The sequence below is a fragment of the Salmo salar genome, chromosome ssa25 (assembly GCF_905237065.1).
Source record: "Salmo salar chromosome ssa25, Ssal_v3.1, whole genome shotgun sequence".
Classification (NCBI taxonomy): domain Eukaryota; kingdom Metazoa; phylum Chordata; class Actinopteri; order Salmoniformes; family Salmonidae; genus Salmo; species Salmo salar.
In genome coordinates, this window is record NC_059466.1 from 15078685 (window position 1) to 15095120 (window position 16436).

At 44.5% G+C, this 16436-nt stretch overlaps 1 protein-coding gene and 1 long non-coding RNA gene across 7 annotated transcripts; one reads left to right on the forward strand and one right to left on the reverse strand.

The window, feature by feature from the left end:
* Positions 1-1226: 1226 nt before the first annotated feature.
* Positions 1227-6832, forward strand: LOC106586239 (transcription factor Sp9). The gene is made up of 2 exons (XM_014173300.2): positions 1227-1454; positions 2011-6832. The coding sequence occupies exons 1-2, from the start codon at positions 1434-1436 to the stop codon at positions 3295-3297; spliced, it is 1308 nt and encodes a 435-aa protein (XP_014028775.1). The 5' UTR covers positions 1227-1433; the 3' UTR covers positions 3298-6832.
* A 4430-nt stretch (positions 6833-11262) lies between these two features.
* LOC106586241 (uncharacterized) lies at positions 11263-15747 on the reverse strand. Of its 6 annotated transcripts, none has more exons than XR_006761939.1 (8): positions 15632-15747; positions 14727-14839; positions 14442-14492; positions 14288-14336; positions 13774-13939; positions 13062-13168; positions 12573-12658; positions 11263-12455 (listed from the first exon to the last, which is right to left on the reverse strand). It is a non-coding gene; the product is annotated as an uncharacterized lncRNA (long non-coding RNA). The 6 variants fall into 6 exon arrangements; XR_001324152.2 differs by having other exon boundaries at positions 14643-14839; XR_001324153.2 differs by having other exon boundaries at positions 15533-15747.
* Between the last annotated feature and the right edge of the window lie 689 nt (positions 15748-16436).

The following is a 16436-nucleotide window of genomic DNA, read 5'->3' on the forward strand; positions in this document are numbered from 1 at the left end:
ATTGTGATCTTTAAAAAATGTATAAATTCCAGAGGAAGAAAAAATATATAGTAATTTGGCGAATAAAAAGGTAAACGTTGATGCGCTCCACATGTTTTTTCAATGGTTCAATTGTATCTCCAAACGTTATATTCAGTTAGCCTAAATCTTTAGTGTGGAATGCTGTATGGTTTTATTGTGCCATATTAAATCAGCTTGCATCGTTGAATGAAATGCATTCGGCAGGCTGACACGAGGGAAACAACATCTCGTGATTATTATGACTGCAATATTTTTCTAATATTTTTAGTTTACAGGCTGTAGCACTTAGAACACCAACCACTCATCGAGTTAATGTCACTTTTTAATTAACCAAAAATCCCCACTGTACAGCCTCAACACACGCGCGTAAATTGGCACAGACAGGCAGGGGGACGGGCGCGAGCGCACTCCACGCACACACGCGCGCACACACACACACACAGAGATTAAAAACAAGTCCCCAATAGCCTCTTAAACGCACACATGGCAACACCGCTTGAGCCTATGGAAACTTTTAAGATAATTCACCTGTTGTATGACATACCTTGTATTGCAAGCGTCTTCACTTTAGTCAGCCATTATTTATTGATAATGGGTCGGCTTATTGCACTTCTGGCCCCCTGGTGAGTGTATGCGAACTTCTGCTTAACTTCATGGATGGTGTAAGCAAGCACATGCCCTGCGCCTATGAAGACGTTTCCATTCCTGAAAGTGCATGACATCTTTAGTTTTGACAAATATGAAGGCACCGCAATTCGTAAAGATATATATATTTTTCAATAATCACCAATCCCCTAATGTCATGACATGAAACATAAAACAATTTGGGACTCCACGAGGGATAAAAGAAGAGGCGTCAGAACATGATATTTTACAATTATGTCTATATAGGCCTCGAGAAACCAAGAACCTGCAGTTGAAAAAAAAAGACAATTGGTCAGAAAGCTTTATGAAATGCAACAGAAACAAAATACCTCTAAATAAATCATATCAAATTCTTACCTTCTTGCAGAGAACTATCTTAAACCAAAATGATCTCGATTCTACAATAAAGAGCACATTGAGCCTTGATGGGAGAATACATAACATGTATAAAAATACCAAATCGTTTCTTGCTTGACAGTCAAATCCGCACAAGAGTTATTGATTGACATGAAGCTTTAGCGTTTCTGTCCTTGGTCGAATCTCTCATTGGCTGACGACGTCTTCTTGCCAAGAATCCAGCGCTAAGATTGGCTGCTTGCTCTTGCCAGCTGTACTTCAAAGAACGCGCTCTCTACAACTAGGTAGTGTAGGAGCTCCGAGCCAAGAGAGAAATCGTGTGACTACGGAAAAGCAAAGTGTCTGAGTCGAATTGGAAAAGTACACTATTGCAGAATTGTGACCAATTCAACATAGCAAAGACCCTGGATATGGCTACGTCTATACTTGGGGTAAGCCGATAAAATATTGGTTTTCATGTGTGAAGTAGGCTTTATACATTCACGCTTACTAAATTGTATAGGCTACTTTGCGGTCATTGTTCTCTTATCGTTGAGCAATGTTGTTACTGTAGGTATTGAAAGTGCTTGTTTAGATGTTGTAATTTTCCTCAATCAAAATAATTTTTGCTTTTGCCAACTTTCATAATAGGCTACCCACATGAGCAAACTTTCGAGACCTGCAGTAAACTCTCCACTGAGTGACATTACTCTATTTTCTCCATGGTTGTGTCTGTTTATTTGGTTCAGTGGATATTTAGTTCACATTTCGATATATTCTTTATGAATGAACATTTTCACTAAATGTATGTTTGAATCCAATACGGTAAATAATTGTGTAGCCTATGCACTAATTGCTATCCAAACAAGCACAACAACCGAACGGTTGGACGACCACATAGGCAGACGCAAATTATACTTATAGCAAATACATGCATCTTATTTACAGAAAGAAAATGGTAAATGTTGCTTGCAATGTTCTAAAGTACAGTGATTTATCTCTTTGCAGGAAGAACCACGATTTGGAACTACGCCTCTAGCTATGCTGGCTGCTACTTGTAACAAAATTGGCAATACCAGTCCCCTTACCACTCTACCTGATTCCAGTGCTTTTTCAAAAGGCGGATTTCATCCTTGGAAAAGATCATCTTCTAGTTGCAACTTGGGATCCAGTCTCCCTGGATTCACTGTAGCAACAAGCCGCGGATCGACCGGACTTACATCAACTACTGGCACAGGCAACAGCGCGTTCTGCTTAGCCTCCACTTCCCCGACCACCTCTGCGTTTTCCACAGAGTACAGCAGTCTGTTTTCCAACTCAGCGAGCATTTCGTCTCAAGAGTCTGGGCAATCAGCCTTCATTTCCAAAGTCCACACATCAGCAGAAACCTTGTACCCGAGGGTAGGGATGGCACATCCGTATGAGTCGTGGTACAAGTCTGGTTTCCATTCAACCATCTCGGGCGATGTTACTAATGGGGCGTCCGCGTGGTGGGACGTTCATACCAACCCTGGCTCATGGCTCGAGGTCCAAAACCCTGCAAGCTCGCTGCAGACCTCCCTGCACTCCGGGACCCCCCAAGCCATACACTCTCAACTCAGTGGCTATAACCCTGACTTCTCCACGTTGACACACTCGGCATTCAGCTCAACCGGTATAAGTCCCACGGCATCTCATCTTCTATCAACTAGCCAACACCTGTTAACACAAGAGGGATTCAAAACAGTCATTCCAACATACACGGACGCCTCTGCCGCCAACGCTATGATTTCAGGTTCCAGTTCTGGTTCCTCAAGGTCATCCAGGAGGTACTCCGGCAGAGCCACGTGCGACTGTCCGAACTGTCAGGAGGCTGAGCGGCTGGGGCCTGCAGGGGCCAGCCTCCGGAGGAAAGGACTTCATAGCTGTCACATTCCAGGCTGCGGTAAGGTGTATGGCAAAACCTCTCACCTTAAAGCCCATTTGAGATGGCATACTGGCGAGCGGCCATTTGTCTGCAATTGGCTTTTTTGTGGCAAAAGATTTACAAGATCAGATGAACTTCAGAGACACCTCCGTACCCACACCGGTGAGAAAAGGTTTGCTTGCCCAGTATGCAACAAGCGCTTTATGAGGAGCGACCATTTGAGCAAGCACATTAAAACCCACACTGCCGGTGGTGGTGAAGGCAAAAAGGGAAGCGACAGTGACACCGACACCAGTAACCTGGAGACCCCCAGGTCCGAGTCCCCAGAACTCATTTTAGACGGGGTAAACCCCAGAATCAAGGATCCATCTCCTCATGATGAGCACTGAATGGCTGTTATTTGAATGACCTTGAAACTAACTTTATAAAGCAAATCACCAGTAGGTTATCAAAACTGGTACATGTATTAAAAACGGGTCTGCGTTTGAGAGACAGTATTGGAGGAAAATACGATTTTACGCAAAGCATTTGAAAACAAAAAATAATTCAAACTTAACACCATATTGATTGAATATGTTCAACTCGTTATTCACCATCAAACGAAAAGCAGAATTATTCTATATTATGTGAAAATGACATAACTATAAAGCTGTCAACTTAAAAATTATCAGCGGAGTACTTTTTACGATCAGTGCTTAAAAAGGGGCGAGCTAACCCAAATGAACTTGGTTGGCCCATGTGAGTCGCCATCATATTGTACATATTGACAACAAACAATGTGTTATTTTCATGTAAATGTGAATTATGATTGTTTTATTCGTGTTTGGGATCCTGAAATTCAGGGAGTTTACTTTCAACGCACTTTGTGGATATGTATGTACACAGCTTTTTAAATTCAGTTAACCATTTCATTTCTTTGCTAAAAAAAAATATATAAATGTTTACTTGTATAAAGTCACACGTATAAGACTTTCATTTTGTCATAATTAAAACGATCTCAAATCTGAGGCAGTAGTCGTGTGATGGGAATTTTTCACTATATTGGGTCCCATACTTGTTTTCATTATGCGAAATGAAAATAAATTATGAACCAAGGTATTTTATGTGATGGTATAAATGGTAAAAATGAACGATTGCCAAACGTAAAATGTAGATAGGCAAGAGTGTTCCTTTACATAAAATCAATCATACATTGCTGATATAGGCAATCGCACATTGACGTGCATTCTCTCTGAGGAATAAATCAATAGTTAATGCCCCGGAAAAGACATTTCATGCCCAAATGAAAATCTTGTTAAATGGTATTAATTATGACTTGGAGCACATCGCAACCCCATGTGTCTTGTATTTGCGATTAGGGATTCGTGTCTTATCAAATATCTAATTAATCTCCGAGACATCATTTGTTCAGCTTTACTTTATCTGGGGGCTTCCAGGGGGTTTTGATGACAAAGGCCCTCTGAATATTTATTTTAATTGTCCAAATTAACTGCTTCAATTTGCATGTCAAACGGAAAGATGGCAGTCCAAGAATAAGGATAAAGCATCTCTAAGCTTTCCTTGAAACTCTACACTTGATTTGATGTTATGGGAACTGTTTCTAAACTTTTGAAAAGGAAAAGGGGTAAAAAGCCATATGCAAATGATGAATTTGAAATGCTCTTGTCGCGGCGCAGTCAAATGGTTCCTGCATGTTATTTGAATATCAGTGGACCCGTATTGAAAGGGTTCAAGGATGCTCTCTGACTTCTTTGTGCTTACCCAGTGCAGCGTCCGATCTCAAAGAAAAACCCGGGGAATAATTACAGCGTGAGCCCAGGCCTGGGAATATGTTAGGGACCGGCATCTCATCTAGATAACCTCTTTCTGAAGAGGAAGTTAAATTGACCAGAAGGCAAAAGAGGAAAATTATTTTCATTTCCTTTTGTGTGGCTGGCTTTGAGATCACGAAAATAACGATAAAAAATAAAATGTAAATTTTTCTATAACCACAAATTCGAGTAAGAATAAACAGCTTAGAAAAGACAACATATTATAGACTATATTTTGCATTTAATATAAATGTGAACTTTTAAATGAAGCCTACAGGCAAAATAAAACAGGCCTATTCAATAGGCTATTATAATATAACCGAAGTGTCACGATAAATTAATACAACCTTCAGTTAAAGTGTATGTTTATTTTTTTAATAAAATGGCGGTTTATTTTGCAGTGACTATGTTCTTTTTTTTTTTCCTTCAGAAATTATTTTATTTTTTTTTTGTTATTTTGCCGCATAGGCACACTAATTAAATTAGTTTTCTTGTGGGCAAATATATTTTCATTACACTTTAGTGAATTTGAAATTCGATCATTTTTATAACGACGGAAATAAGTATTAGGGCGTTAAATTCAACACGAGTTAAGTGCGCCAAAATGCTTCGGGAAGAGAGACGCTTGGGGTTGCGGACAGTAAAGTGCTGCATTTATCGCTTTGTTACTTTTCCATGGAATGCCCTCTCGCTGAGCATTAGGCAGGAGTCATCTTTGTTTTCAAGCCACAATAAAGATAGATCAAAGAGAACCAGTGCGACTTTACTGGACACGGGAAACATCCCATTGCTCAAGGCCTCGGGCCACTCTCCTCTTGTCTCCAGGATAAAAATAAACAGTCCATCATTTCACTATGGAAGGTCACACAAAATACTTGTATTGTGATAATGATAAAACTACTATTAATCAAACCAATTGGCATAAGTCTACAGTATTTAGGTGCACACCTCGCGGCATCATTGCAAAAGGTTAAATGGTCGGTCTATACAGAACATACAAATCTGAAGCGACTGAAATAAAATAAAACATGCAAGAAATTCTCGATTTTCCTGATCAGGAATTCTTAACAAATCATATCGTCGCAGTAGTTGTTATTGCTTTTCAATAAAAAATATATGGCTCCAAAACAAATAGGAACTCGTAGGTTACACAGTTCAATATGTCAAATGAACCCCGATGTTTCTTCTGTTTTGTCCATCATGATGATAATGTCATGCAAGTAATGCAACAAGTAATCTCTAAAGGCAGATAGGCGCGCAATGTTGCGTAAATCATGCACTGGGTTTTGCAGAAAGAGTAAAGTTCCACGCATTGATCTCGATTCAGAATTAAGTATTCAGTATGAAATATTTGAAACAAACTTGATGACTCCACACTAATCACTCACGCAGGCCTAATCTTATGCGTCGCATAATGAACAATCACAGATTGATTGTCATCAGTCAACCATGCTCCCGCTTAGGCCACTTCCAGAAGACCACTTTCAAACAAGCCTACATAATTAGGCTAGACTTGTAACACATGTAATGAAGTACGGTCAAATCCATGTGAGCACAGTTTACTATATTTAAAGTTCGAGGTACAATAATTTTTTTTAAATAGTATTCTCTGAAGAGGGTTCTCTGGACTAAAGTGACAACCATGAATAATAGCGCATGCAAGACATGCATTTGTTCAATAATCTGACGAATGCAAAATATTTCTGTGGTTCAAGTTATTTGAGGTCTTCTGCTGCCCTCTAGTGGATGAACATAATAATTATTTGAGGAGCAGGGGTGTAATCACTAGTCCTAACAGTAGCAAAATGGAACATTTTGAACAGTTCAAATTCAGGTAGGCCCCTCCCCGTTTCATTCCATTTACTTCTGCTCAACATTTTGCAACAGAATCGGCATAATGAATACGCCCCTGCACTCTTTCTTTTGTAGCAGCCAACTAGCATGTAACACCAAAACATGGTGTTACTAAAACTTTGGTTTCTATGCATTTGTTTAATAAGTGGGCCCATCAAGAAAAATGTACATATTAACAATAGCATCATAAAACCTTCAAAACATCACAATTTCGTGTCAAAAATGTTTGCATCAGCAAAATAAAATGGTTTCAATGGCCCACTTTGTAAGATTGTCTACTCTCACAGTTCAGTGCTTTCTCTCAGCTCTCCCTCTGGCTCTTTTCTCCCTCCCTCTGCTCCTCCCTTAGCCTCCCCTCTCTCTCCCTCCCTCAATCTAGGATCCTACTCCTCCCTTTGCAGCGCCTTTATTCTTTGCTCCATCTCTGCTCCTCCTTCTATCCATCTCTCTTCTACTGTTTGCCTCAACTGTGAACCTTGTCTTTATATATCTCTCTCCTGCTTCTGTCTGGGCCAGGCTGGGAGCTGCTGCTGGTTCTCCGCCTCTCCCCGCTGTCATGTCTCATCTCTACTGTTTCTTTCTCCTCTCTGGTATCATCTTTGTGCTGTTTCTGTCTGGAGGTTGGGCCTGGTCTTACTCATCCATCACTCTCAGTGTTGTCATCACGACAGGAGTCCTTTCTCTTGCCCTTCTTCTTTCTCTTCTGACTCGTAGTCACTGCTGCTGCTACTTTCACTGGAGCTGTCAGTCAAGTCACTGCTGCTACTGTCACTGGAGCTGTCAGTCAAGTCACTGCTGCTGCTACTTTCACTGGAGCTGTCAGTCAAGTCACTGCTGCTGCTACTTTCACTGGAGCTGTCAGTCAAGTCACTGCTGCTACTGTCACTGGAGCTGTCAGTCAAGTCACTGCTGCTGCTACTTTCACTGGAGCTGTCAGTCAAGTCACTGCTGCTGCTACTTTCACTGGAGCTGTCAGTCAAGTCACTGCTGCTACTGTCACTAGAGCTGTCAGTCAAGTCACTGCTGCTACTGTCACTAGAGCTGTCAGTCAAGTCACTGCTGCTACTGTCACTGGAGCTGTCAGTCAAGTCACTGCTGCTGCTACTTTCACTGGAGCTGTCAGTCAAGTCACTGCTGCTACTGTCACTGGAGCTGTCAGTCAAGTCACTGCTGCTACTTTCACTGGAGCTGTCAGTCAAGTCACTGCTGCTACTGTCACTAGAGCTGTCAGTCAAGTCACTGCTGCTGCTACTTTCACTGGAGCTGTCAGTCAAGTCACTGCTGCTGCTACTTTCACTGGAGCTGTCAGTCAAGTCACTGCTGCTGCTACTTTCACTGGAGCTGTCAGTCAAGTCACTGCTGCTGCTACTGTCACTGGAGCTGTCAGTCAAGTCACTGCTGCTACTTTCACTGGAGCTGTCAGTCAAGTCACTGCTGCTACTGTCACTGGAGCTGTCAGTCAAGTCACTGCTGCTACTGTCACTGGAGCTGTCAGTCAAGTCACTGCTGCTACTTTCACTGGAGCTGTCAGTCAAGTCACTGCTGCTACTGTCACTAGAGCTGTCAGTCAAGTCACTGCTGCTACTGTCACTAGAGCTGTCAATCTGAGTCACTGCTGCTACTGTCACTAGAGCTGTCAATCTGAGTCACAGCTGCTACTTCCACTAGAGCTGTCAGCCTGAGTCACTGCTGCGACTTCCACTAGAGCTGTCAGCCTGAGTCACTGCTGCGACTTCCACTAGAGCTGTCAGCCTGAGTCACTGCTGCGACTTCCACTAGAGCTGTCAGCCTGAGTCACTGCTGCTACTTCCACTAGAGCTGTCAGCCTGAGTCACTGCTGCTACTTCCACTAGAGCTGTCAGCCTGAGTCACTGCTGCTACTTCCACTAGAGCTGTCAGCCTGAGTCACTGCTGCTACTTCCACTAGAGCTGTCAGCCTGAGTCACTGCTGCTACTTCCACTAGAGCTGTCAGCCTGAGTCACTGCTGCTACTTCCACTAGAGCTGTCAGCCTGAGTCACTGCTGCTACTTCCACTAGAGCTGTCAGCCTGAGTCACTGCTGCTACTTCCACTAGAGCTGTCAGCCTGAGTCACTGCTGCTACTTCCACTAAAGCTGTCAGCCTGAGTCACCGCTGCTACTTCCACTAGAGCTGTCAGCCTGAGTCACCGCTGCTACTTCCACTAGAGCTGTCAGCCTGAGTCACCGCTGCTACTTCCACTAGAGCTGTCAGCCTGAGTCACCGCTGCTACTTCCACTAGAGCTGTCAGCCTGAGTCACCGCTGCTACTTCCACTAGAGCTGTCAGCCTGAGTCACCGCTGCTACTTCCACTAGAGCTGTCAGCCTGAGTCACCGATGCTACTTCCACTAGAGCTGTCAGCCTGAGTCACCGATGCTACTTCCACTAGAGCTGTCAGCCTGAGTCACCGCTGCTACTTCCACTAGAGCTGTCAGCCTGAGTCACCGCTGCTACTTCCACTAGAGCTGTCAGCCTGAGTCACCGCTGCTACTTCCACTAGAGCTGTCAGCCTGAGTCACCGCTGCTACTTTCACTAGAGCTGTCAGCCTGAGTCACCGCTGCTACTTCCACTAGAGCTGTCAGCCTGAGTCACCGCTGCTACTTCCACTAGAGCTGTCAGCCTGAGTCACCGCTGCTACTTCCACTAGAGCTGTCAGCCTGAGTCACCGCTGCTACTTCCACTAGAGCTGTCAGCCTGAGTCACCGCTGCTACTTCCACTAGAGCTGTCAGCCTGAGTCACCGCTGCTACTTCCACTAGAGCTGTCAGCCTGAGTCACAGCTGCTACTTCCACTAGAGCTGTCAGCCTGAGTCACTGCTGCTACTTCCACTAGAGCTGTCAGCCTGAGTCACTGCTGCTACTTCCACTAGAGCTGTCAGCCTGAGTCACCGCTGCTACTTCCACTAGAGCTGTCAGCCTGAGTCACCGATGCTACTTCCACTAGAGCTGTCAGCCTGAGTCACCGATGCTACTTCCACTAGAGCTGTCAGCCTGAGTCACCGCTGCTACTTCCACTAGAGCTGTCAGCCTGAGTCACCGCTGCTACTTCCACTAGAGCTGTCAGCCTGAGTCACAGCTGCTACTTTCACTAGAGCTGTCAGCCTGAGTCACCGCTGCTACTTCCACTAGAGCTGTCAGCCTGAGTCACCGCTGCTACTTCCACTAGAGCTGTCAGCCTGAGTCACCGCTGCTACTTCCACTAGAGCTGTCAGCCTGAGTCACCGCTGCTACTTCCACTAGAGCTGTCAGCCTGAGTCACCGCTGCTACTTTCACTAGAGCTGTCAGCCTGAGTCACCGCTGCTACTTCCACTAGAGCTGTCAGCCTGAGTCACCGCTGCTACTTCCACTAGAGCTGTCAGCCTGAGTCACCGCTGCTACTTCCACTAGAGCTGTCAGCCTGAGTCACCGCTGCTACTTCCACTAGAGCTGTCAGCCTGAGTCACCGCTGCTACTTCCACTAGAGCTGTCAGCCTGAGTCACCGCTGCTACTTCCACTAGAGCTGTCAGCCTGAGTCACCGCTGCTACTTCCACTAGAGCTGTCAGCCTGAGTCACAGCTGCTACTTCCACTAGAGCTGTCAGCCTGAGTCACTGCTGCTACTTCCACTAGAGCTGTCAGCCTGAGTCACTGCTGCTACTTCCACTAGAGCTGTCAGCCTGAGTCACTGCTGCTACTTCCACTAGAGCTGTCAGCCTGAGTCACCGATGCTACTTCCACTAGAGCTGTCAGCCTGAGTCACCGATGCTACTTCCACTAGAGCTGTCAGCCTGAGTCACCGCTGCTACTTCCACTAGAGCTGTCAGCCTGAGTCACCGCTGCTACTTCCACTAGAGCTGTCAGCCTGAGTCACAGCTGCTACTTTCACTAGAGCTGTCAGCCTGAGTCACCGCTGCTACTTCCACTAGAGCTGTCAGCCTGAGTCACCGCTGCTACTTCCACTAGAGCTGTCAGCCTGAGTCACCGCTGCTACTTCCACTAGAGCTGTCAGCCTGAGTCACCGCTGCTACTTCCACTAGAGCTGTCAGCCTGAGTCACCGCTGCTACTTCCACTAGAGCTGTCAGCCTGAGTCACCGCTGCTACTTCCACTAGAGCTGTCAGCCTGAGTCACCGCTGCTACTTCCACTAGAGCTGTCAGCCTGAGTCACCGCTGCTACTTCCACTAGAGCTGTCAGCCTGAGTCACCGCTGCTACTTCCACTAGAGCTGTCAGCCTGAGTCACCGCTGCTACTTCCACTAGAGCTGTCAGCCTGAGTCACCGCTGCTACTTCCACTAGAGCTGTCAGCCTGAGTCACCGCTGCTACTTCCACTAGAGCTGTCAGCCTGAGTCACCGCTGCTACTTCCACTAGAGCTGTCAGCCTGAGTCACCGCTGCTACTTCCACTAGAGCTGTCAGCCTGAGTCACCGCTGCTACTTCCACTAGAGCTGTCAGCCTGAGTCACCGCTGCTACTTCCACTAGAGCTGTCAGCCTGAGTCACCGCTGCTACTTCCACTAGAGCTGTCAGCCTGAGTCACCGCTGCTACTTCCACTAGAGCTGTCAGCCTGAGTCACCGCTGCTACTTCCACTAGAGCTGTCAGCCTGAGTCACCGCTGCTACTTCCACTAGAGCTGTCAGCCTGAGTCACCGCTGCTACTTCCACTAGAGCTGTCAGCCTGAGTCACCGATGCTACTTCCACTAGAGCTGTCAGCCTGAGTCACTGCTGCTACTTCCACTAGAGCTGTCAGCCTGAGTCACTGCTGCTACTTCCACTAGAGCTGTCAGCCTGAGTCACTGCTGCTACTTCCACTAGAGCTGTCAGCCCGAGTCACTGCTGCTACTTCCACTAGAGCTGTCAGCCCGAGTCACTGCTGCTACTTCCACTAGAGCTGTCAGCCCGAGTCACTGCTGCTACTTCCACTAGAGCTGTCAGCCTGAGTCACCGATGCTACTTCCACTAGAGCTGTCAGCCTGAGTCACCGCTGCTACTTCCACTAGAGCTGTCAGCCTGAGTCACCGATGCTACTTCCACTAGAGCTGTCAGCCTGAGTCACCGCTGCTACTTCCACTAGAGCTGTCAGCCTGAGTCACCGCTGCTACTTCCACTAGAGCTGTCAGCCTGAGTCACCGATGCTACTTCCACTAGAGCTGTCAGCCTGAGTCACTGCTGCTACTTCCACTAGAGCTGTCAGCCTGAGTCACCGATGCTACTTCCACTAGAGCTGTCAGCCTGAGTCACTGCTGCTACTTCCACTAGAGCTGTTAGCCTGAGTCACTGCTGCTACTTCCACTAGAGCTGTCAGCCTGAGTCACTGCTGCTACTTCCACTAGAGCTGTCAGCCTGAGTCACTGCTGCTACTTCCACTAGAGCTGTCAGCCTGAGTCACCGATGCTACTTCCACTAGAGCTGTCAGCCTGAGTCACTGCTGCTACTTCCACTAGAGCTGTCAGCCTGAGTCACCGATGCTACTTCCACTAGAGCTGTCAGCCTGAGTCACTGCTGCTACTTCCACTAGAGCTGTCAGCCTGAGTCACTGCTGCTACTTCCACTAGAGCTGTCAGCCTGAGTCACCGCTGCTACTTCCACTAGAGCTGTCAGCCTGAGTCACTGCTGCTACTTCCACTAGAGCTGTCAGCCTGAGTCACTGCTGCTACTTCCACTAGAGCTGTCAGCCTGAGTCACTGCTGCTACTTCCACTAGAGCTGTCAGCCTGAGTCACTGCTGCTACTTCCACTAGAGCTGTCAGCCTGAGTCACTGCTGCTACTTCCACTAGAGCTGTCAGCCTGAGTCACCGCTGCTACTTCCACTAGAGCTGTCACTACTATCACGGTTCTTCTTCTGATTCCTTCACTCGTCTTCTTTTGTAGACGATCAAGTTTCCTTTAAAATGAAAACAAATTGTTATATTAGTTGTTCCTGTTTATCTTTTTGTCTTATTTTACAATAAGCATATTATATTCAAAACAACTAAACGTATGAATGGTGGTGCTCTCCTACCTGAGGAGCTTCTCTTCCTGTTTAGTGGTCAACGACTTCAGGAATTCAACCTCAGGATCCTCCTCTTCTTCATCGACAACATACTCCTATAGCATAAAAACAATTCCTAATAAATCAAACAATGAAAATGTTAAAAAGCATGCATCAAACGCTAACAAAACATGAATAAAACCTCATGAAGAAGAGATGTCACAAATGGTTAGAAGCGAAGCAAGTAAGAGCAGAATAATCTCTGCTGATTTCTGTTTGAGGGGAGATTATTTGGGGTGGGGGTTAAACTATATATTGCTACATCTGGTGTTGCAACACTCCTATAATTTTAGCAGTTAGTCTCATCACATCTGCCCAATTGACTAAACTTGCAGCGACTGGAAGAGCTCGGTGGTTTACTCTGATAATTGGCCATTTTGCAGCAATCACATTTAGACCGGGGATCTGCCATGGATATTGTTGGTCTTTTTCTTCATGTGGGGAAGAACAGAAGATTACCTGCGATGGATCACAAACAGTAGAATTTCTTCCAAGGACATATTTCTTCAGGGCAAACCCACTGTTTCGCATCTCTGCCATTAACTCGGAGGGGTGCATCGACGGACCTGTTAACACAAATCACAGCCTCAAAGTCCCATTGACGTCTGTCCACATCCGCCACTGCTTCCACAGTGGGGAATTCAGGGCCGGCTTTGTTAACAGAAAGGGACACCAAATCAACTCACTCGTCTTCAGGCTGAGCAAATCATACAATATCATTCTCCCAAAGCAGTGGTTAGGGGAATCAGAATACACAATAAATGCATTTTTCTCCCAGCACAGGAGGGGCTCCATTATCGCCCTCCACCATCAACTCCATGCGCAGGACTCTCCCTCTGTAAACATTACTTTACTACTTCACTTCCTGATTGTAGGAGTCAGAACCAGCTCCACTCTGGAAGTTCTACAGGACACCAGGAGTGATGGCAACTACTGCTACAACTATCGAGTTACCACAAATATCCAATGTAATACTGAATGCCCATTCTATTGAGACACATTATTGTTGCAATTTGTCTGCAATAGCTGCACCATAAAGTTCTTTATTCAAATGATTTCAAAGTCAGGATTTTATTGTTGAGAATGAAAATATGAAGAAGAAAAAAAACTTGATAACATTTAGTTTAAAATAAACCATTAGCTACATCTGCGAAATATTATTTGGAATTACCAGTCAACTTGTTTCCTCTATTCATCCAGGTAGGTCAGATTGTTATTTGTACCCGCTTCCTCTGTGGGCGCAGCGCTGGCATTGATCCCAGACAGGCCGAAGAGAGGGCACTGTCTGTATTCACATGGCCCTATTTGTGACACATGATGCATCTCACATTGCGCACCTGAGAATCACAGGTCATTAGACTGGGCTTAAATCCATTCATTCCATCACTTATAACACCTCCCATACAACCCAACTGCGACGACGACAAGCAAAGCATATATACACTACACAGACACCTGCCATAATGTAAATAAACACATCGTTATCCCGAGTTAGATATCATCCTTTGACTTTAGCACCACCAAGTGTCAAATGCAACACAAGTATTTTGTTAATAGGACAATATTTAGCCTAGCAATGAGGGTAGTCACACGTAACAGTAGATTGTCATGAATAGGTATGTCATAAGTTAATTCAACACAAATGGGAAAACTGCACAATATACACAGAAGTTTCATATATTCACCTGAATTCCATATGGTTGATCCCTAATAGCCATGTCATCCTTGGCATACCTAAAAAGATGAAAGCGAAAGTATCACCAAATGCAAAGGTAACCTCTAATAGGAGGACTCAAGTCATCTGAATATTTATGTTGATCAACACAATTAGCTACTTACTTCTCGAGGGGACGTCTTTTGCCACTCAAACTTGTATTCTGATTCTCCTTCCTGTAAAATAATATAGAAATGTAACATTTTGAACAATAATAAACTAACACATGCCTTTCAATCTACAACATTTACCAAACTCGCAATGCTTGCTTTGAGAGACAAGTATGCAACTGTGAACAAGAGAGGGACTCTTATTAAACATTGTACCTCCTTGGTCTCCTCTTCTCAGTAGACTGCAGAGTGTGGGTGGAAGGAGTGGTAAAGATGCAGAACCAACATGGATGTAGTTACCTTTGTCTGCCCCAGATGGAACTTCATACATGAAGTTGAGACCATTCTTCACACAATCATCTCCCAGGGGCAGTGCCCCTGTGACAACAATTTTGGACCCCCTTGTGGCCCCCCTAAATGTGGAGTATGAAATAATTTTTACATAACAAATTTTTGCTATCATTCTTTTTTTACATCCGTTATTAGACAGTGGCAACGAGGAACATGGTCTTTTGCCTGTAATGCCGTGAAGAAAACGATATGACAACAATAACATCTAATGTAACTGGCCCCTCTAACAGTACAACTGGCCCCAGCTTGGCAACCCCAGTTGAAATGGTCTAGAACCGCCACTGCCTGGACACAGCCCTTAGCCGTGGTATATTGGCCATATATCACAAACCCCAGAGGTGCCTTATTGCAATTATAAAACTGTTTACCAACGTAATTAGAGCATTACAAATAAGTGTTTTGTCATACCCGTGGTATACGGTCTGATATTCCACGGCTGTCAGGCAATCAGCATTCAGGGCTCGAACCAACCAGTTTATAATATACATTACAATTCCCAAGAAGTGGGTTAACCCAGTTTAAATGGCGCGAAGCGTTGGATGTTTGCCTTTTACTCCTGCGACCCGAGTTTGCACCCGTTCGCTACAATATCTTTCAGTGGGGAAATAATGAGAGGCGAATAAAAAGTCATATGTAAAGGCATAGATGGAACAATGGAGATCAAATGTATCTGGAACATGTTCTGTAGCCACAGATCATTAGAATATCTACAACCAACTGTTAGGTAGCTAAACTACTTACTATAGGTTACTTACTAGTGAGGAAGGCTAGAACAAATATTTAGCCACCGAACGTTACATTTTTTTTTTTATATTTGACTTCGATGCAGGATGGACAATCTTTCTTGCACTTACAATTAGCAAATTACTTCCCAATGGTTGAAGAATAATTAGTTAGGTGATTAAAAGCCAAATGTTGGCTTGCCCGCGCTGAGAAAAACAAAACAATGTGGTTCAAATCTTCTTCCGGGTCAGCTCTGTGCGTGACCTCTGACGTACCACCAACAACACTGAAGTGTTCACAACGTTCATAAATTGCGCACTAGTGAAATCTGGTAAATAACTAAATAAACTGAAAGTAAAAACGATATTGTCGTCTACAATTTGTGATCCGGTACTTGGCTGCTGGATTTTGACAAGCGAATAACGTTATCTGCCATCTGAGCTCCAAAAGTATTGGGATAGTGTTTTTTCTTGTTTTTTTGGCTCTGTACTTAAGCACTTTGGATTTGAAATGATACAATGACTATGAGGATAAAGTACAGACTGTCAGATTTAATTTGAGGATATTTTCATACATATCGGGTGAACCGTTTAGAAATCACAACACTTTTTGTGCATAGTCCCCCCATTTTAGGGGACCAAAAGTATTGGGGCAAATTCACTTACATCTGTATTAAAGTAGACAAAAATGTAGTATTTGGTCCCATATTCATAGCACCAAAAACTACATCAAGCTTGTGACTACAAATTTGTTGGATGCAGTTGCTGTTTTTTGGGTTGTGTTTCAGATTATTTTGTGCCCAATAGAAAGTAATGGTAAATAATGTATTGTCACTTTTATTTTTAAACAAAAATAGAATATGTTTCTAAACACGTCTACTTTTATGTGGATTCTGCCATGATTATGAATAATCCTGAATGAATTGTGAATAATGAG

Bases quoted from the DNA above. Each gene is read 5' to 3' on its own strand.
- LOC106586239 (XM_014173300.2), top strand. From the start codon at position 1,434: ATGGCTACGTCTATACTTGGG. The intron at 1,455-2,010 runs GTAAGCCGATAA...ATCTCTTTGCAG, and splicing joins TGGCTACGTCTATACTTGGG to GAAGAACCACGATTTGGAAC.